Source organism: Mesoplodon bidens, assembly GCF_964165515.1.
Source record: "Mesoplodon bidens genome assembly, chromosome: 18".
Classification (NCBI taxonomy): Eukaryota; Metazoa; Chordata; class Mammalia; order Artiodactyla; family Ziphiidae; genus Mesoplodon; species Mesoplodon bidens.
The window spans coordinates 51,590,597-51,611,559 of NC_138175.1; the positions used below are offsets into that span (position 1 = coordinate 51,590,597).

At 46.6% G+C, this 20,963-nt stretch overlaps 1 protein-coding gene across 3 annotated transcripts in view; it reads right to left on the minus strand.

Annotated features, from left to right (window-relative positions):
- Window positions 1–20,963, minus strand: part of SYMPK (symplekin scaffold protein) — a 36,364-nt gene that overhangs the window by 14,631 nt on the left and 770 nt on the right. For all 3 annotated transcript variants that reach the window (XM_081217299.1, XM_081217298.1, XM_081217300.1), the window contains exons 2-13: window positions 17,410–17,533; window positions 17,199–17,264; window positions 15,846–15,899; window positions 15,678–15,751; window positions 13,879–14,005; window positions 12,996–13,245; window positions 11,129–11,299; window positions 9,670–9,909; window positions 5,593–5,747; window positions 3,309–3,459; window positions 1,703–1,907; window positions 689–839 (exon numbers count right to left, since the gene is read on the minus strand). In XM_081217299.1, the coding sequence (XP_081073425.1) occupies window positions 689–839; window positions 1,703–1,907; window positions 3,309–3,459; window positions 5,593–5,747; window positions 9,670–9,909; window positions 11,129–11,299; window positions 12,996–13,245; window positions 13,879–14,005; window positions 15,678–15,751; window positions 15,846–15,899; window positions 17,199–17,264; window positions 17,410–17,514 (1,749 nt within the window). In that variant the 5' untranslated portion in view covers window positions 17,515–17,533. The remainder of the gene's footprint in view (window positions 1–688; window positions 840–1,702; window positions 1,908–3,308; window positions 3,460–5,592; window positions 5,748–9,669; window positions 9,910–11,128; window positions 11,300–12,995; window positions 13,246–13,878; window positions 14,006–15,677; window positions 15,752–15,845; window positions 15,900–17,198; window positions 17,265–17,409; window positions 17,534–20,963) is intronic.

The window sequence follows — 20,963 nt, forward strand, 5'->3', positions numbered from 1 at the left end:
ACTATTTGGTTAATTAAAAATAAACGTCAGGGGCTTCCCTGGTGGCGCAGTGGTTGAGAGTCCGCCTGCCGATGCAGGGGACACGGGTTCGTGCCCCGGTCTGGGAAGATCCCACATGCCGCGGAGCAGCTGGGCCCGTGAGCCATGGCTGTTGAGCCTGTGCGTCCGGAGCCTGTGCTCCGCAACGGGAGAGGCCACAACAGTGAGAGGCCCATGTAACGCAAAAAAAAAAAAAAAAAAAAAAAAAAAAAAAAAAAAAAAATAAACGTCAAAAAAATAGGGAAAAAGTCACTTGACTGAGGTTACAATCCCAGGAAGTGGCAGAATCAGGATTTAAAGCAGGTGTGTAAGTATTTCTGAAGCTAACGAACAAGAATACTGTCGACCACAAGGAAGAAAGAGCATCATGGCAGCCCACACTCGCAGGGCTCTTCCTTGCAGCCGCCCTGTGCTGAGTGAGAGTGCATGCATGTCCACACATTTCTTCCTCCTTGTCACTTGTGTGGAGCTGCTAATCTCTTCGTTTTATGGGACAACAGAGTAAGGCTTGGAGAAGTGGCCAGTGAACGGCAGAGCTGGCATCTGGAGCCATGGAGGTTGACCCCAGGGCCTGTCTCTCTGCTGGGATGTGAGGTAGACTCCTGGCGAGAGGGACTGGAAGGATGGGCTGGTGGGTACAGAGGCACACCTGGGCTGCCCCGCTGCAGGCCACGGCCTTCTCAGCCCGCAGGATCCGCTTCACAGCGCCCAGCTTCATGGCCTCAACCTGGGCGTCGGTCAGGGGCTTCAGCACATCACTCAGACGGAAGATTTTCTTGCGCCCGCCGGCGCCTGCCAGCCTACATGGGAGAGTAGGGACAGGGACATAGTGACTCGGAACATCCTTTCTGGAGCCCAGGCCCACCCCAGGCCATACACACAGAGACACCCCACTCACTGTCTCTCCAACTCCCCTGTGACTCTGAGGCACGGCAGCATGCAGGGTAATGGGAAGGAGAGGATGCTATTTTGGTTTTGTAAACAGCATCTCAGGGAAGGCCTCTATAAGGAGCAAGCAACCTGTGATTGGAGATCTGAAGAAACGAGGGAATAAGATCCACAAATATGTGGAGGATGAGCTTTCCAGGCAGAGGGAACAGGAGGTGCAAAGGCCTTCAAGTGGGAACGTGCTTGGCTGTTCAAGAAATACCAAGAGGCTGGTGTGACTGGAGGAGGGAGGAAGGGGAATGGAGAGCTTGGAGGGGCAGCAGATCAGGCAGGGCCTTGTTAGCAAGCCTCGGTTGGGGACAGGGCAGGGACTGGCTGGATTCTGTGGTCTTTAAGGCAGGTAATGATGAGGACGATGATGGCAACAACCAGTAGCACTTCCTACGTGCTAGGAATCATGCTAAGTGCTTTTTACATCATGATCACTGTCCACCCCAAGACTTATCTGATTTAATCATCCAACCATCACTGTGAACTCGTTTAATTCTCCCTCATCCTTAGAGAGAGATACTATCATCCCATCCCAATTTTAGATATAAGTAAGGGGTGTTTTTTCTAAAAGAAAACAACAGCTAAGCCTTAGTGGTTAGGGCACTGACTCTGGAATCAGACAGACCCTCATCCAGATCGACCTCTGTTTATCTGTCTTTGTCTGTCACACACACACAAAGAACCAGGCCTCTAGTCCTGCACCAACACCTGCAAGGGGACTCACCGGGGTTGCGTGACGGGGATGATGGGCTCTGGCCTCCTCTTGGCCTGGGGCACTTCCTCCTCCAGGGTGGACATGGAGCTCAGGGAGCCCACTACCGAGATGGCCTGACCCTGAGCTGACAGGCGCCGCTTGATCAGGACACTCTCCGGCTTCGCCACCTTCTCCTCCTTGGGCTCCTCCTTGCACTGTTTGGTCTGCTCCACGCCTGAGGGGGAGGCAGCAAACGGGCTCTTGGCATGTCAGACCCACCTGCTCCCACCCAAGGACCTCCTGTGAGACAGGCTCTACTCTAAGCCTTGTACACACAAAACTCATTTAAATCTGCAAAATGCCTTTCTGGAGCAGGTAACTTTTTCATCCCCATTTTGCCATACAACAACGGAGACTCAAACTAGAAATGTCCACTCACTGCCAGTGGGAGTAGTAAATGGTATTGCCACTTTGGAAAGCTGATGAGCAGTTTCGAATAGCACTGAACATACCCAAACTCACGACTCAACAATTCCACTCCTTGGTATAAACTCAAGAGAAATGCGGGCACATGCACATCAAAACACCTGTACACAAATGTTCGCAGCAGCTTTATTCACAGTGGCCAAAAACTATAAACAATCCACAGGTCCATCAACAGAGGAGTGTGGATAAACAAACGGTGGCCTATTCACATAATGAAGACTACTGAGCAATAAAAAATAAACGCTTGGTTCACACAGCAACATGGATGAACCTCAAAAACTTATGCTGATGGGACTTCCCTGGTGGCGCAGTGGTTAAGAATCCCCCTGCCAATGCAGGGGACACGGGTTCGATCCCTCATCCGGGAAGATCCTACATGCTGCGGAGCAACTAAGTCCGTGCGCCACAACTATTGAGCCTGCGCTCTAGAGCCCGCAAGCCACAACTACTGAAGCCCGTGCGCCTAGAGCCCGTGCTCCGCAACAAGAGAAGCCACCGCACAGCAACGAAGACCCAACACAGCCATAAATAAATAAATAAATTTATAAACAAAACAAAACCTTATGCTGAGCAAAATCAGCCAGGCTCTATGATTCCATTTCTAAGAAGTTCAAAACTAGGAAAAACTAATCTGTGGAGACAGAAGTCAGAACAGTGGTTGCCTCTGGACAGGGGATGCTTTGAGTGTTGACTGGAAAGGAGCAAGAAAGAATTTTCCCGAGTGCTGGTAACAGTCCTTCTCCATCTGGGTGGTGGCTACACTGGTGTGTTCACTTTGTGAAAATTCACTAAAGTGTATACTTAAGAGCTGTGTGTTTCACTGTACATAATTTATACCTCAATAGTACTGTTAGAATGGGAAACCACCTGGGGCTCAGAGAGGTTAAGTAACTTGACCAAAGACACACAGCTATTAAGTGGCTGAGGTAGTCTAGTTCAACTCAGACCTGAAACCCAGGTCTGCTGGATTTCAAAGCCCAGGGCCTAAAACTATTGAGTGGTCCCTGTATCTATGGGACCTGTAACTATTTACACCTAAGATCGCATGATTTTCCATTTGCAGCACTACAAAGAGGTGCTCTTCCACTTAGGAGAACCCAGTGGCCACAGTGCCAACTCCTGGCCCTGGTCAGCTCCATATGACACTCACCTGGCCCCAGTCCTGCGGCCGTCATCTGTGTGGCCATGAGCCGAGCCAGGTGCTTGATCTGGGCTTCAGTGCCTGCTGACTCCACTGGGGTGTAGATGGCTTGGAAGGAGGCGGGCATGGCCTCGGGCAGGTACACCATGCTGATGAGGACCTGCGAGATGCCCAGGAAAAGGAACCTTCCCTTACTTATTGACTCAACAAACATTCGTTCCACACCCAGGCCAATGCTGGCGAAATGGCAGTGACTAGGACAGACCTGGGCCTGCTCTCATGGAGCGCAGATTCTTGTACAAGTCAGAGAGAAAACGAGTACTGGTGCAGTGTGGTGCAAGAGAGAAGTAGTAAAGGGTGCCACGGGACACAGTAAAGGGTGCCAGGAATGGCTTTGGCTCCCCGGGGCAGTGGCACATAGGCTGAGAACTGAGAGAAGGGCCAGAATCAGACTGACACAGAGTGAAGTCTTGCAAGCGAGGGGTTGTGGGGTAATATATTCCAAGTATAGGAAGGCTAAGAGGCAGCAGAGCTGGTACCCTGCCCAGTGAGTGGAAGGAGGTTCAGTGACACAGTATAATATGAACCAGAAATTGACTTAAAAAAAAAAAAATCAGTATCCTAATAGAGCACATCCATGTCTGTCAGGAATTGGTAACAAAAGATAATCTCAAACTCCCTACAGGCTTGGAAGTTTAAATGCATGCTCTTAAATAATAATAGAACAGAAAGATAATGAAATAACTACACATCAAAATGTGTAAGATGCAGCTACAATGGTACTTAGATGGAAAATCAGATCCTTAAATGCTTACACTGGAAAAGAAAACCGAAAATTAATAAGCCAAGCATTTAACCTTGGGGAAAAACATTCACAGAAAGTAACATGAAAGAAATAAAGACAGCAGAAATAAAATAGAAAAGGTTACAAAAGATTATCAACAAAACTTAACAGCCAGTCCTTTGAAATGACTGAAACCAACCAAATCTACAGCAAGAATAAACAAAAAAAGAGGAAGGACACAGTATTAGGGACAAAAAGGTGGCACATTACTACAGAGACAGCAGGTATTATAAAAATAAAAGAATCTTATGAACTTCATGCTGATAATTTGAAAAAGACAATTTCCCGGAGTGTGACAGGGATAGATAAGGTACAACAAGTTAACGGAAGCCAAATCAGACACGGTCTAAGGCAAGTGGAATTTAAGTTTTATCTGGAAGGAAACAAAGAGCCCTGGCAGGGATCTGAGCAGGGGAGCATCATGACTTGTGCTTTACAAAGATGCCTCTGCCTGCCACAGGGAGAGTGGAAGGCAGAGCCAGGGAACAAGCAGGTGGTTCTCTGTGTGAAAAGGGCAGGGCCTGGACAGGGCATGGGCCATGGGGAATGGAGAAGAGGGGAAAGACTCGGGCTGAGGGGGAGGCAAAGAGTTTAACTCCCAAGTTTCTGGCGTGGGGACGAGAGGCATGTGTGCCAAGAACACAGGAGGGGCCACGGGCCTGTAGAAGAGTCGGGAGAAATTTCACAAGTTTAGTTTTGAAATGTTAAGTCTGAGGTGCCTGGGAAACACCCAAGGAGAGAAAGATGCAGGAGGTGGCCGCATATCCAGGCCCGGAGCTCACCAAAGAGATCTGAGCTGGAAAGAAAACGTCTCGCCAACCCAATCACCCAACAACTAAGCCCCTTGGAGGCTCTAGGCAGAGAGAAGGGAAAGCTGATGGTGACTGCTGTTGAGCATGGGAAGAGGTATTTATTCTCCATGAGCACCCAACAGAAAGGTCTCAGTGCTGCTACAGCCGGAGGACTGATGTGAGACACCCCACCACTCCAGCTCCCCTCATCAACTCAAACCACTGGTTCTTTCACTGTGAAGCAGGTCATCTTTGAAAATCCAAAGAAAACACTGGTCATCCCACCTCACCGATGCCAATCCTACACCACTTAGCAAACAAGTCATGGGGTTCACTCTCCAGTTAACAGACCCTCCCTGCAAAGGAGAGGAGAGAGAGTGCGAGTGCGTGGGTCTAGATGGAGACTCAGAAAACCCAAAGGGGGATGGGGGGGGGGCAGTGACAAGTAACCTCCTGAAGGAGTAAAGATCATGCAAGAAGAGGTCCATCCAAAGTGAGGAAGGCCCACTGGACCGCACCCTCCCAATACTGAAAACAGAAAAGTGTTTCAGGTCTGATGTCATCTGGAAAAGGAGGGCAGTGTGGAGCGGAGGGGCAGAGAAAAGACTAGACACCCTTCCTCCCTGCCTGGTGGGAAATGGCCCCCCCCCATCCTCACCAGATTGGCCACATTGTCAGGTGTCAGCAGAGGCTGTAGGAACTCGGCTGTGATATCTGTGTCTGACTGGCCTGAGATCTGGGCTGAGGCCTTCGAGGTCGCTGAGGGGCCTGGCTCCAAGTCCTTGTCCTCGTCGTCTTCCCCCAGGTTGGGCTCTGGGATAGAGAAGGAGACAAGATGATGGCTCTAGAGAGGGCAGCAGCCCTCCCCTCCTCCCAGGCACCCCCAGTGGTCCCTGCCCCCAGGCAGCCTCAGCAAATAGGAGCAGTGCAGCAGATGAAGACCTTTGTGCCATATGACCCTGGGGAACTACCTGCCTCTCCCTAGGCCTTAGTTCTCTTCATCTGGGAAATGGGAATAAGCCATACCAGCCTGGCTGATCACAGTAAGCTCCAAAAGACAAAAAGGTTAAGTAATAAGTTCACAGAGCTTTACTGTTTAAAAACACCTACGTTTGAAACAGTGCTCAACCTCACCAGGAATCAGAAAAATGTAAAAACATCCTAATAAGACAGCGAATTTGCCTATATGATTGACAAAAAACAAAAAGGTTAGTAGTGACTGTTGTTAATAGGGGTGTGAACTGTGGAAATGTAAACTGGTATCGCCTTTTGGAAGGGCAGTTTGATAGTAGGTCAGTATTTTAAATGTGCACACCTCTTCAACACAGCAATTCCACTTTTAAATATCTACCCTAAAAACTTACAGATATAGATAAGGTAAGATGTACAGAGAATTCACTGCAACACTGACTGTACAGAGATGGCACACAACTTCTATCAATAACAGGCTGGGTGACTACAAGCACAGTGGTTCTAGCTCAAGGGAAAAAACTAACATGAACCTTAGAGAAAAGAAGGCTTTGTGTGCAAACACGTTCCTTGAAGCTGTATTTATAAGAGTGGAAAAGCTGGAATGTTCAATAGAGTAATGATTTAAGTAGATTAAGGCAAAATATGATGAAATGTTATGCAGTCTCTTCAAGTTTGTAACTCATGTAACAAAGAGTTGATACCCTGCATTAACCAAGGGCACATACAATTCAGTTAAAAAAGGCTGACCAACACAATAGAACAGGCACTTCACAGAAATCCAAGTAGCTAATAAATGTAAAACAACATGCAGCCTGGGCTTCCCTGGTGGCGCAGTGGTTGGGAGTCCGCCTGCCGATGCAGGGGACGCGGGTTCGTGCCCCGGTCTGGGAGGATCCCACGTGCCGCGGAGCGGCTGGGCCCGTGAGCCATGGCCGCTGAGCCTGCGCGTCCGGAGCCTGTGCTCCGCAACGGGAGAGGCCACGGCAGTGAGAGGCCCGCGTACCACAAAAAAAAAAAAAAAAAAAAAAAACATGCAGCCTGACTCCAACACATGCAAAAAAGCAAGCTGAGACCTAGGATACCATTTATACCCAGAGAGTTAACAAATGTCCAGGGCTGGTAAGAATGGGTAACTGGCACTCGCACACTGCTGGGGTTGTATACGCTGGTGCGATTTTTTTGAAAAGTGCTATCAAGAATTTAGGGACTTCCCTGGCAGGCCAGTGGTTAGGAATCTGAGCTTCCACTGCAGGGGACATGGGTTCGATCCCTGGTCGGGCAACTGGGATCCCGCATGCCTCACAGTACGGCCAAAAAAAAAAAAAGAATTTAAATGCACCCAGCAGTAATGGACACATCCATGGCTCAGATCTTGGTTTCTGAAACTATTCCCTACTTAAAAGAAATCAGAAAAAGTGGTTTCTGAAACTATTCCCTACTTAAAAGAAATCAGAAAAAAAAAAAAAAAAAGAAAGAAAGAAAGAAAAGGAAAGAAACCAGGGCTCCTTAGAGAAACGGCTGATTGAAGGCTGGGGTAAGGAAAGTACACGATGAGTCTAGAACACCTTGTTATGCCAGAAAATAAGAAATGCTCAAAAAAACTTACAGGACACATTAAAGGGACATAGGAGCCAGCTCAAAGGCTCCTGCTACTAAATATAAGGCAATTTGAGTACCAAAATGAATAACAACAATAGTGGATTATAACCCAGAGAATAAATAAGAATCCAGAAGTCCACAGTAATAATAAAGTAGGGAGAAGGAAAGAAAGCTCTTCCTTACAGCAAAATGCCAAGTAATAAATGTAGAAAGAAACCTTTTTATAACCATTACAGTAATAATAGATGCAGGCAACAATCATTAATGGATGCCAAAACCACACAAAGTTTGAGGCAGAACTAGTATTTTACATAGTTTTAAGTATCTCTTCTCAGCTTATTATTTACAAAGGGAAGAAGGGTACTTTACACTAGAGAAACCCGGCAGTCATCACTTTGACCAAGAGATCAAATTCCCATCACCAACGATGAGACAAACCGACATCATGTGCCTCCTCACAACACACAGAGGAGGTCGGGGCATCACTTCTGCAGTGTTCTTGCCAAAAGTGCAGAACGTGAATCCTATCAGGAGGCAAGAGCAGAGAAACCCAAGAGGAGGGACATTCTACCAAACAGCTGCCCTGGACTCTTCACAACGTCAAGGTCATGAAACAGAAGAAGGCTGAGGAAATGATTTGAGAGACTCAAGGGATGTGACAACTAAATGGGATGCGTGATCCCCATCTTGCGAAGGGTGCACAGGAGTGTTCGGTATTATTCCTGTAACGTATCTGCAAGTTCGAAGTTATTTAAAAATGAAAAGTTTAAAGTAATAGAAAAATAAAACTGGTTGGCCAAAAATAAATGTATAAGCTCTCTGCCCCATCAATCCCACTACTGGGAACTTGTCTCATGACTCGACACGCATGCAAGACTGTGCACTACAGCCATCTTCATACTTTATAAAAATAGACACAGGGCCTCCCTGGTGGCGCAGTGGTTGAGAGTCCGCCTGCCGATGCAGGGGATACGGGTTCGTGCCCCGGTCTGGGAGGATCCCATATGCCGCGGAGCGGCTGGGCCCGTGAGCCATGGCCGCTGGGCCTGCGCATCCGGAGCCTGTGCTCCGCAACGGGAGAGGCCACAACAGTGAGAGGCCCGCATACCGCAAAAAGAAAAAAAAAAAAAAAAAAAAAAAAAAAAATAGACACAAATGAAATGTCCACCAACAGGAGGACTGGTTAAAGTGGTCCATGTACCCTATAGACTATTATGCCACCATGACAAGGATGCAGCAAATCTCCATGTGCACGTATAGAAAAAACTCCAAGATAATTCCTAAACAAGTAAGGTACAGAACGCTCTGCTTTGTGTGCTTAATTAGGGGGAGAAAAATAGATCCTTACCTCACTCCTCATATCAAAATAAGTTATTTTTCAAAGTGAAAAAAAAAAAAAACGAAAACAAAACTTGATTCTTTTGTTTTTTGGCTGCGCCATGGGATCCCAATTCCCTGACCAGGGATCGCACCTACACCCCCTGCAGTGGAAGCGCGGAGTCTCAACCACTGGACTGCCAGGGAAATCCAAAACTCGATTCTTTCATAAATGTTCTAGAAACAAACGAGCACTTAAAAAAAATTTTTTTTTTTTTACAGTAAGGAAGGTTGCCATGGTCAACACTATTGATAAATAATACAACCATTAAAAAATTACTTCAGGGACTTCCCTGGTGGTCCAGTGGTTAAGACTCCGCAATTCCACTGCAGGGCGTGTGGGTTCGATCCCTGGTTTCGGAACGAAGATCCTACATGCCCTGTGGCACAGCCAAAAAAAAAAAAAAAAAAAAAAAAAAATTACCTCCAAAAGAGACTCGATTTATAAATGAAACACAGGAAAGGAGAACTCTACACATACAAGGCATTTCTGAAAGAAAATCTGAGTGTTAATACTTGTGGAGTGGTTACTTTTGGGGTGAGGGATGAAAGAGAGACTACTTTCATTTTATTCCTTCTTGTATAACTTAAGTAACTCATAATTACTTGTGTATTATATTCTTCAGTAATTTTACTTTGATATCACTTCTTATATGTCACCATATTCATACAACATAATTTATAATGTAAATTTAGCTTACAGTTTCCTGTAAATAATTAGACATTTCAAACGTGGTCAGTCCCTGCCAACACCTCCTGCCAGGCCTGACTCAGCTCCTCAGCTCACCAAGCTTCATCTTCTTGAGCGTGGAATCTGAGTCGTCTCGGGGCCGCTTGCGGGCATCCTTGCTGCTGGGCATGTTGCGGGCGATCTCAGCCTGAGGTGTGCCCAGGTCTACCAGCAGGGTGGTGATCTGAGCCTGGAACTCCAAGGAGGCTGGGTGCTTCAGCACACTCAACAGGTGCAACTTGAGGTTCTTACGCACGCTGCTCACCTGAGATTTGGCCAGCGTTGGGGGCAGGTTGGCTGTGAGGAAAGTAGCAAGAACTTCGTGCTGTGGACAGAGCTCATGGGGCCCTGCCACCCTCACTTCCCAAGCCCCAGCTTGGGCAGTGGTGGCAGACATCTCCTAGAAAAGTTCCTTCGCTCTCAGATCTAATGTATGGCCTTCCCCCTGTACAAGCTGATACTCAAAACCCTTGAGAGGTCTCCTTCAGTATTAGTCAACCTTAAAACAACGAGAAAACTCACCCTCCCTTTCATTAAACATAGTCTCATCTCCCTCCATCTCTGGTCTGGAAATTCCAACATGCTTGCTCTGGGGAAGGCTATAATCACCTCCAGAATGTCCCAACCGAACTGCCACAACAGTTCATCGTTGGTCCCTGACACCAGAATGACTTTCTAATGCCTAACAATCACCTTGACAAGTAAGCCTCCCCTGTTCCAGAGAGAAAGAGCATGCCTGCAATCTTTCCTGCCCAGCATCCCTTCCCACTTCCTCAGCCAACAACACTCCCATTTTCCTTTGAGGGAAACACCTGGGCTCCATTCTCAGTCCAAGTGGGCAAGATACTCAGGGCCAGTAAGAACACTGCAATCTCCTGGCCATTGTGACTGGTTCAGAGATAGGCTCACAATATCTTCTTGGCCAATCAGAAACAATGAGCCCTTGGACCTTTGCTGGAATGATTGGGAAGAGACAGTCTCTCTCCCATGGGGTTGCCAAGAAGATGGAATGAAAGCCTGTAACAACTGGGGACCATCTTTGCTACCCCAAGGAAAGAGACACACAAGAGCCAGGAGACGGAGAGGGATTCATGATCTGCACACACTCATGCCTCAACCCCAGACTTTTCAGTTTTCACACATGCACAAAAGTAGAGAAAACAGTATAATGAATCACCATGTACCCATCAATATTTTGCCGATCTTGGCACATCGATCCTCCCTGCTTTTTGGGGGAGAGAAGGGAAGAGCTGGAGTATTTTAAAGTACTTCACAGACACCAACCAGGTCATTTCACCCACACATACCTCAATATGAAAATCAGCTTTGAACCAAGTTTCTGTCACATACAACCACCAAAATATACATGTCTAACCTAGAGAATCCTTCCCTGTGTCCACAACCTACTAGACTGATGATGAATCCCTTATGGGCCCACTACCTAGCTCACATTTCCTCAGAAAAGAGGAGACTGGTCTGTGGACAGGGGAAGGGGAGAAGGAGGGGACCAACTTACCATGCAGGGTTTCATAGGCCTGAATCACCTCAGACATGAACATGGGCCTCTGGCGGGCAATATTGGCGAGGGAGCCCAGGGCTGTGGTCAGGTTGATGGAGGAGATAGCGGGGTGCACCATGAACTTGAGCAACTGCTCTAAGGCTGCCTTGCCTTCTTCCCACAGCACATCTAATGAGGGAGAGAAGAGAACCAGTTAGTAGGGCCCTTTCTCCCTGGCCTCCAAAGAGAGCAGCCTTTGAGACCAAAAGGAGAAAGATCCTCATACATGGATGGCTGTGAATGGCTGAAAAAACACAGAAAATTTAGTGGCTGATGAGTCTGACTATAAGACTATTAATGAGTATAAGAATTTAGAGCTGATGCTCAAAGCATGGGCTTGCAACAGTGAAAAAGTAGAAATAATTTAAAATATCCAACTATAAGGAAACTGACTGAACTACATTGATGTAAAACTTTGAATATGTATATGTCTATACACACACAGACAAAGAACTCAAAGTTCTTTTTATCACCACGCTCCTTGATCCAGTCACCAAAAGTTAACTCTTAACAACTGTGAAAGATATCTTGACATTTCTTACACAAACATACTGGATGCCACATTATCTGAAATAGTGAATAAAAAATAGAATGTGATGTTACCATACTGTGGAATATTTTGTAGCATCTGAACATAATATTGTTAGGAAAAGATGTAACGAGATAATTTTGTTGAGTTCAAAAGGTTGTCAAGGGACTTCCCTGGTGGCACAGTGGTTAAGAATCCGCCTGCCAATGCAGGGGACACGGGTTCGAGCCCTGGTCTGGGAAGACCCCACATGTCATGGAGCAAGTAAGCCCGTGCACCACAACTACTGAGCCTGTGCTCTACAGTCCGCGAGCCACAACTACTGAGCCTGCGTGCCACAACTACTGAAGTCTGTGCACCTAGAGCCCGTGCTCTGCAACAAGGGAAGCTGCCACAATGAGAAGCCCGCACACCGCAACGAAGAGTAGCCCCAACTCGATGCAACTAGAGAAAGCCCGCATGCAGCAATGAAGTCCCAATGCAGCCAAAAATAACAAATTAATTAATTAAAAATAAAAAAGGTTGTCAAACAACATATAAGAAGAGCTAATATTTGTGGAATGCTTACTATGCCAGCAATGTTAACTCACCAAATGCTCATACCTACACCCTAAAGTAGATGCCATAATAATGACCCCCAATTTACCAATGAAGAAACAGGATCAGAGAGAATAGGTCAGTTGCTCAATGGTAGAGCAGAGATTCAAACACAAGCCACTACTCAAATGCCTCTCAGTTGAAAGTATAAAGCATGGCCCTGTTTCCTGTAAAAACAGGACCAACAGACACAGAAACTATGAATATATACACATAAATATCTTTGCACAGAAAAGGTCTGAAAGAAAACAATACTCTTAGCAGTATTCATCTCTGGTAAGCAGGACTGGGGGAGGGGGTATTTTCCCTTTCTACCCCTCTATATTTATTGCTTGACATTTCCGTAACGTGCATCTACTACTTCTATAATTTGCAATTCGAAAAACGGTGAAACTAGCTGGTATTTACTACTCAGTGCTCACGTCTTCACGGAACCTCCCAACAAACCTGTGAGAGGGGCACTACTATCACCCCCATTTTACAGAAAGAAGATAAAGTTCAGAGAGGAGTAACTTGCCCAAGCTCACATGAGTAAGTGGTAACACGGAGATTTGAACCTAGCATCAGGGCTCTTAAGCACTGTTTTAAACTGACTCCAGAAATGAAAAACCAAGAAGAAAGGTGGGGAGGGGGAGGAGGAGGAGGAAGGGAGCCAGTGCAGTGACTGACAAATGGCACCAGCTGATAGGTGGCACTCACTGTATTGGATATAGGGATGGTCACGAGGGATGCGGTCCAGGCTGATGTCGTGCTCCTGGCGTCGGGGCACCTCCGAGTCAGCCATGCGGGGTGACAGGGTGACAATGAGGCCCTCCACAAACTTGATGGCGTGGGTACGGATGCCGTCATTGTCAGAGTCCAACAGCAGGATGATGTCCCCAGCCATGGCAGACACCATATCCCAGCAGGCTTCCTGGAGCTCGCTGATCACCCGTGTCTTCACCATCCACTGCGAGTGGGCCGGGGAGGGATGGACGGACAGACAGATGGGGAAAAAGACATCAATCACCAACTCCACCAACTCCCAGAGATCCATAAATGATGATGAGTACATTCATTGGGGAAATGTTCACTGAGTTACAACTCTGTCTCTGGCCCCATGCTAGGTGATGCTGGGGACAGGACCCAGTGGTGACCAAGCCAGGTCTGGTCCTGCCCTCACGAGGTTCACAGATAGTGACAACCCAGAGTGATGAAGACTCAGATCTTAAGGAAGCCAGAGGAACAACAGTGCCAACCTCACAAGGTGATGGCAGAGATTAAATGGATTCATTCCTTTCATTAATGTTAATGTACATCACACCACAGTGTGGACCTGGCTGGCCCATCCTGGTCACAAAGGAGGTACTCAGGGAATGTTTGTTGAATGCACAAATGAATGGACAGATGGATGGAAGGATGGGTTAATGGCAACTCCCTGACCATTAGACATTAGAACCCCTTTGTTGTCTTTTCCTAAAGATCAACAGCATGTCTTGCTCATAACGAATCTGATCTGATGCTGGTTTTGAACTCTAACAGATGAGTCTGTAAATGAGACCTGCCAGGCTGGGACAGCCCCAGGTGGGGAGGGAGCTCTTACCTGCAGGGCCACCTTGTAGAGCTGGGTCATGGTGAGGATGGCCTTCTTCACCACATTCACATTCTCATCTCTCAAGAGCATGTTGAGGTTCGCGATCAGTTTCAGCAGTAACTCAATGTCTCGCTTGCTAGGGGATGGAGGAAAAAGGGCAAGGTCAAGGTGGTCTTTGGGCAGGTGATGGGAGCCTGGGGTCCACAAGGAAAGGGAAATCAGGGTCAGTGTGTCAGGAGATTGGAATGGAGGTGGGCACCTGTCTTGTTTGCCAGCACAGCTGGAAGCTGAGAACAATGCCTGGCACCCTCAGACACAGCTGACCCCAAACGCTATCTAGGTTGGTCCTGTAACCCCCACTGTTCTGTATTATTAGGGCCCTGCTGTTCACATAAGGGGCAGCAGAGCCAGACAACTGTAAATCTGGATAAGTAACTGTGTCTTTTAGAACAGTTCCTACCTCAAGGCTTGCTGTGAAAACTGCAACAACACATGTAAAGTTCTTAGAAAAGCATAGAAAGCATTCAATAGATATTAGTCATTATTACTTTAAAGCACTCTGCTTTATGTAGTCACTGGTTTTGTTTACTAATTTGTTTACCTAAGCCTGAGGGCTCTGAAAGTGGGGGACCCTTTCTAGTCTGAGTACTAGCAGAGTCTCATTTTTTGTTGAAGGAAAAAATGAAAGGCCTTCAATAAATATTTATTCAGTGAATGAATAAATTCAAGGCTACACCTAGAGCTCAGAATGTGTAGTTTCATAACACGTTACAATCTGAATTTAATTATTAAGCTAATCAGTCAAAAATATGAAACTCAGCTGTCAGCTACATGACATGCAGGAACGATCCCTGTTTTTATTCACTGTTATAGTCCTACAGTCTGACACAAATGCCTGGCACATAGCAGTTATGTGATACATATCTGTCGAACAAAAAGTTTTTTGGCAAAATCAGAAAACTTACCACAAATTGTCCCAGTAATAATCTATAAAAATTTTGAATCACTATGTTGTATACCTGAAGTCAATATAATATTGTAAATCAACTATATCTTAAAAAAAAAAAAAAAAGACAAAACTAGTGGTTACCAATGGGGAGAGGGAAGGGAGGAGGGGCACGATAGGGGTAGGGGGATTAAGAGGTACAAACTACTATGCATAAAATAAATAAACTAAAAGGATATATTGTATACCACAGCGAATATAGCCAATATTTTAAAATAACTTTAAGTAGAATATATAAAAAATTTGAATCACTATGTTGTATACCTGAAACTAATATTATAAATCAACTATACCTCAACTGAAAAAAAAAATTCTCCCAGTAAAAGGTGGAGACTGAGAATTTGGGCAATGGTGTTATGGACACGGGTTAAAATCCCAGCATGGCCACATACTGGCTGTGTGACCTTAGGAAACGCACTTCACCTCTCTGAGTCACAGTTCTGTCTTCAGTTAAATGTGCCAAACAAATAATCCAGTGTTATTTTAAGGATCAAATAACAAAGTAGATGAAGTATTTAGTACACCAAGGGAAGTAGCTGAAAATCTGTCAGATGCTGTTTACAATTTGAAGGTAGAGCCGGTAGTCCTTACTGATGATGCAGATGTGAAGTGTGGGAGAAGTAGAGGAATTGTGGATGAGTCCAAGATTTCGACCTTATTAAATATTTGCTGGGGAATCACTGTGCATGGGAGGGAGAATGGGTCTGAGAAGCAGAGGGCAAGACTCTCAGGGCAGGGCCAGGCGCCAAAGAGGCTGACTCCAGCAGGGGTGCTCCCAGGGGCTCCCTGCACCGCCCCATACCATGCCTCCTCGATGAAGCCGATGACAAACTTGCGCACTTCAATGGACTTGTCTGCTTGGAAAGCGATGATCTCCTGCCAAGGTCAAGAAGAAGGTAGGTCAGAGTTGCACCAGGATCCATTCCCTTATCCCTACACCCACACCCTTTCTCTCCTGTCGGTCACTCACATCCAGGAAGTTGTCCAGTAGTGTGGGATCTTTGTTGATGATCAGTTCCTGGACCTGGAAGGAGATTGGGGATGGGAAGGAGGAACACACATATAAAACCAGGGTCCAATCAGTGCAGATAGGAACATGTAGGAGAAAACAGCATGGGGGTAGGCAGCAGATAAGCTCAGTTCAGATCCTGGCTCTGCCACTCCTACCATGGCCTGGGCAAGTGGCTTCCCCTGAGTCTCAGTTTGCTCTTCTGTAAAATGGGAATCGTAAACAACAACTAATAGGGCTGTTGTGAGGCTTCAATAAGAAGATGCTACAGGGCACAGGTCCTGGTGGATAGTGAGTACGTGTTACAGATGGAGGCTAAAGAAAAGAGGGAAGTGTTGCAGGACTCGTACCTTCCTGAGGCTCACCCAGCAATTCTCTCCACTCTCCTTCTGTTTCTACTCCCCTCAACTGTCACAATTCATCAGGCATTTTATGACAATGAGAACACATTTTCTGAGGCCCTTGTACCTGCCAGGCTCTTTGGAATAAGCCCTTCCCAAAAACATTCTCACAGAAGCTCACTGCCTATGACCCAAGGCACTGTTGAACAGCCCTGCCAACCACTCCACGGGGGAGGCCCCGTCAGGACCCCACTCTACTGCTGAGGTGGAATCGACTACCCAAGGCCACATGCCGAACAAGTAGAACTGGGGTCCTCACCCAGGCAACCTGACCTCCCAACCTCTGAATTCCACCTGCCTCCCCAATTCCCCATGCCCTCTTTTGCTTCTGTACAAGCTATTATGCCCTCTGGTCAAGACACTCTCCCTCTCCCACTTGGCCTGGTTCTCTCCTTATCATCCAGGTCTCAGCCGAGACATCCCTCTTCTAAAAAGCTCTCCCTGACTCCCCACCACTAGGCTGGGTCAGAAGCTCCCTCTGGGTTCCACACCCCTCTGGGTTCCTCCATCCCATCCTTGCCCACTCTGGGTCCTCACTGTCTGGTGACCTGCATGTCCTCCCCACTGGACATGACCCTGGCAGAGAGCAAATACGAGGATCAAGAGCATAGAATTTGGAGTCTGAATCCAGCATTCAAGTCCTAGTTCAGCCAGCTGCTAGCAGAGTGACCTTGGGCTAATTTAAGCTCTGAGACTCTGCTTCTTTCTCTATAAAACAGGGAGGAACCCTGCCTCATAGAGTTTTTGTGAGAATTAAATGACAGCATGGCCGAATAGCACTGAGCACCATGGCAGGCATATCCCAAGTGCTTAACTGTGGACACTAGTGTTATTACCAGTGTCTTCTTTTCCAGGGGTTCCCATCCTGGCTCCCCTCGTCCTGCTTAGCCCAGCATCACCCCCTTCCCCTCACCTGTTTGAGCACTGTGATCTTTGAATCATTGGTGATCAGTGCTGCCTGGTTGAGGAGATCCACCACCTGGAAGGAAGGTGAAAGGCATGTGACAGTACTCACCTTGCCAGCCCAGCCCTGACGGCGCTCCCTGGGTTCTGCCACCTAGAGGTGGATGGCCCAAAGACAGGGCCTGTGCCTTCCCACTCCAAACCCCTCTCTCCATACTCACTCTCTCTGATGTGGTCATGCCATCAATGCCTGGCCCCTCCTCTTGTGTGAAAAACTGCGATGCCACGCTCCGGCGAGTGACGCTGTCCCCACTGCTGCCTGCCATGGCTGCTGCCTGGTACTCCCTGGAGAAGAGAGATCAAGCTCTGCACCTTACCTCACTAGCTGCAAAGGGTTCAACCCTCCTTTCTAGCCTGTTGGGTCTTTGTTGGGTCTTTTGAAGCCCCTCCCCCTTCCAGAGTCTGGATCAGACTGTACGTGTCCATGAGGCTGCAACCTGGGGGAGACTGATGTCTCCCAGCTCAGAGGCAGTACCTCATGGAGTACCGAGCCTCACCTTCAGTACTTTACACATGACAAGCTGACCACAAACACCTGCTGAATGACTGAACAAATGAACACAGAGCAGCCACGCACTGGTCTCAGTGCCTCCTGTCTCTCCATCAGGGCTGTCCTCTGGACTGGACACCAGAGCAAGCTTTCTAAAACATAGCTCTGAGGAGCGCCAGTCAGAGTCCTGTACGTCGTAAGTACTCAATACATCAGAGAAGGCCTAATTAAATTATATTTCTGCCATTTTCTGGATTACTATGGAGTTGTGCTTTAAAAGGCCGGGGGTGGGGGACTATTGGGCATCTGTCCCAAAGTCACACTGGCAAAATTAACAAATAAGAAGGGTATCAATTACAGCACTATTCCTAATAGCAGAAGACTATTATCAGGCTTCCCTGATGGTGTAGTGGTTAAGAATCTGCCTGTCAATGCAGGGGACATGGGTTCGAGCCCTGGTCTGGGAAGATCCCACATGTCATGGAGCAACTAAGCCCGAGCGCCACAACTACTACTAAGCCTGCGCTCTAGAGCCCGTGAGCCACAACTACTGAAGCCCGTGCACCTAGAGCCTTGCTCCACAACAAAAGCCACCGCAATAAGAAGCCCACGCACCGCAACAAAGAGTACCCCTGGCTCGCCACAACTAGAGAAAGCCCGCGTGCAGCAACGAGACCCAATGCAGCCAAAAATAAATAAATAAATTTATTTATTTAAAAAAAAAGACTATTATCAACACAAATATTCTCAAATAGGGAGACTGGCCGAAAAACTGATACATCCACATAATAAAACACTATGTAACTATAAAAAGGAATGAGGGAAGGAAAAAAAAAAGGAATGAGGAAAATCTCTATATACACTGATAAACAGTGGGCTCTAGCACATTTTAAGTAAAAGCAAGTAAAGTGAAGACAATGTTTACTGTATGCTCCCTTTGTACAAAAGAAAGGAAAATATGTGTATATGTTAAAAAAAGAAAAAAAAAACTGAAAGGAAAAACCAAAAAGTAGAAAAGGGAGAATACAGTTAAAAAAAAAAAAAAGATGGCTCTCAATGTATTATCATAATGAAAAGATGACAGTGACAGCCTGTTGCATCACAGAAGAATTAAACTGACTTTTGTCAAGTTTGTGTATGTATACACAGAATGACCCGAAGTAAGAAACCACTGGGTCTCCGCTGCCTCTTCTGTAAAACTGGGATGGTAACAGTGTTTCTCTCTCAGAACTATTTTGAGGAGTAGATTAGTTTCAGAAGGCTACTGCATAAACTGTTAACAATAATTTGAGGAGGGTGAAAAAGGTGCATCTTTTAAAAGAGATATACTGCACACAGTAGTTTATTCAACAGGTATCTGCTGAATGAATGACTATCCAACAACCTCCTTCCTAGTCTCCCTGCTGCCTGTCATCCCCACATCTTGCTTACAGTCTGAGCCAACTCCTCACCAAGGCCTAGAAGACCTTATGTGATCTGGTCCCTTCTACTTCTGCCCTCACTTCCCTCAGCTCTCCCTGCTCCAGCGACACTGGGCTCCTTGTCATCATGCCAATCATACCCCTTCCTCCAAGCCTTCTCCTCCAAGGGCTTCTCTTCTTTCTGCCTGGGATACCCCTCCCCTCCTTATTTCCTTCAGGTCTCAACTCAAATATCCCAGCAGTGAGGTCTTCTCTGACCATCCCATTTCAAATTTCCATTTCCTCTCCGTCCCCATCTGTGTTGCTTTATTTTTCTCCATGGCATTTATTATCATCAACACACTATATATTTATAAGCTCCATGAGGGCAGAGATGTGTGTGTGTGTGTTCACTTTCTCTATCCCCAGCACGGAACAGAGCTTGGCACCTAGTAAGTATTCAATAAAAACCTGCTGAGTGAATGCCAAAGGGCTTCAACAATCACTGGGCTTAGTATCCCTACCCTTTGGCTCTAGAATGCTTGAAAAATAACAGCTAATGTTTACTGAACATTTAATATGTGCTGGGCACAATTCTAACACACACAGTAACTCAGTAACTTATTTAAACCTCACAACACCAAGTCTTTGAGGTAAGTACTGTTTTTTTTTTTTAATGGGGGTATAGTTGCTTTACATTGTTGCATCAGTTTCTACTGTACAGCAAAGTGGAGTTCCCTGTGCTATACAGCAGGTTCTCACTAGTTATCTATTTTATACATATTAGTGTGTATATGTCAATCCCAATCTCCCAATTCATCCCACCACCCCTTTCCCCCCTTTGGTGCCCATAAGTTTGTTCTCTACATCTGTGTCTCTATTTCTGCCTTGCAAACAGGTTCATCTGTACCATTTTTCTAGATTCCAAGGTAAGTACTATTTTTTTTTTTTTTTTTGCTTTATGCGGGCCTCTCACTGTTGTGGCCACTCCCTTTACGGAGCACAGGCTCCGGATGCGCAGGCTCAGTGGCCACGGCTCACGGGCCCAGCCGCTCCGCGGCATGTGGGATCTTCCCGGACCGGGGCACGAACCCGTGTCCCCTGCATCGGCAGGCAGACTCTCAACCACTGCACCACCAGGGAAGCCCCAAGGTAAGTACTATTTTTAATTTCCATTTTACAGATGAGGAAATTTGAAGTCCAAGGAGGTAAAGTCACTTGATCAAAGGCTCACAACCTGTAAGATGTAGACCTAGCAGTATGGCTGCAGAATCCAGCCTTCTCACTGCTGTGCTGGTCTGCCTCTCTAAAGGAACTGCTTCCCCCTGCTAGGTCTCTTCCCAACAATCCAGTATACTTCTGTTTCCCATCAGAACACAGGGAACTTTTTCATGATGAACCTTTCACACTGATCCACCCAAACTTTTTACCATGTTCTTCCTCTTCCACTTTTTGGTTTCTTTCTTTATTTTTTAAACGTATATACATATTTCCTTTTCTTCTGTAAAAAGGGAGCGTATGATAAACACTGTCTTTCATTTCGCTTTTCACTTAATATATGCTGGAGCCCACTCTCTATATATTTCATTCCTTTTTGGCCCCCCTTCCCTCATTCCTTTTTACAGCTGCATGATGTTTTATTATGTGGCTGTTATCTGTTTTTCTCCTCTGCCAGTCTCCCTACTAAAGAACATTTGGGGTGTTTGTAGTCTTTTGCTATTACCAACAATCATTGGTTCCCCTTCCCTCCCGGTCCCACCGCCCCACTCCCACCTGGGAATATGACGACTCCCCGCATATACACAGAGTGGCCCCGCGAAAATCC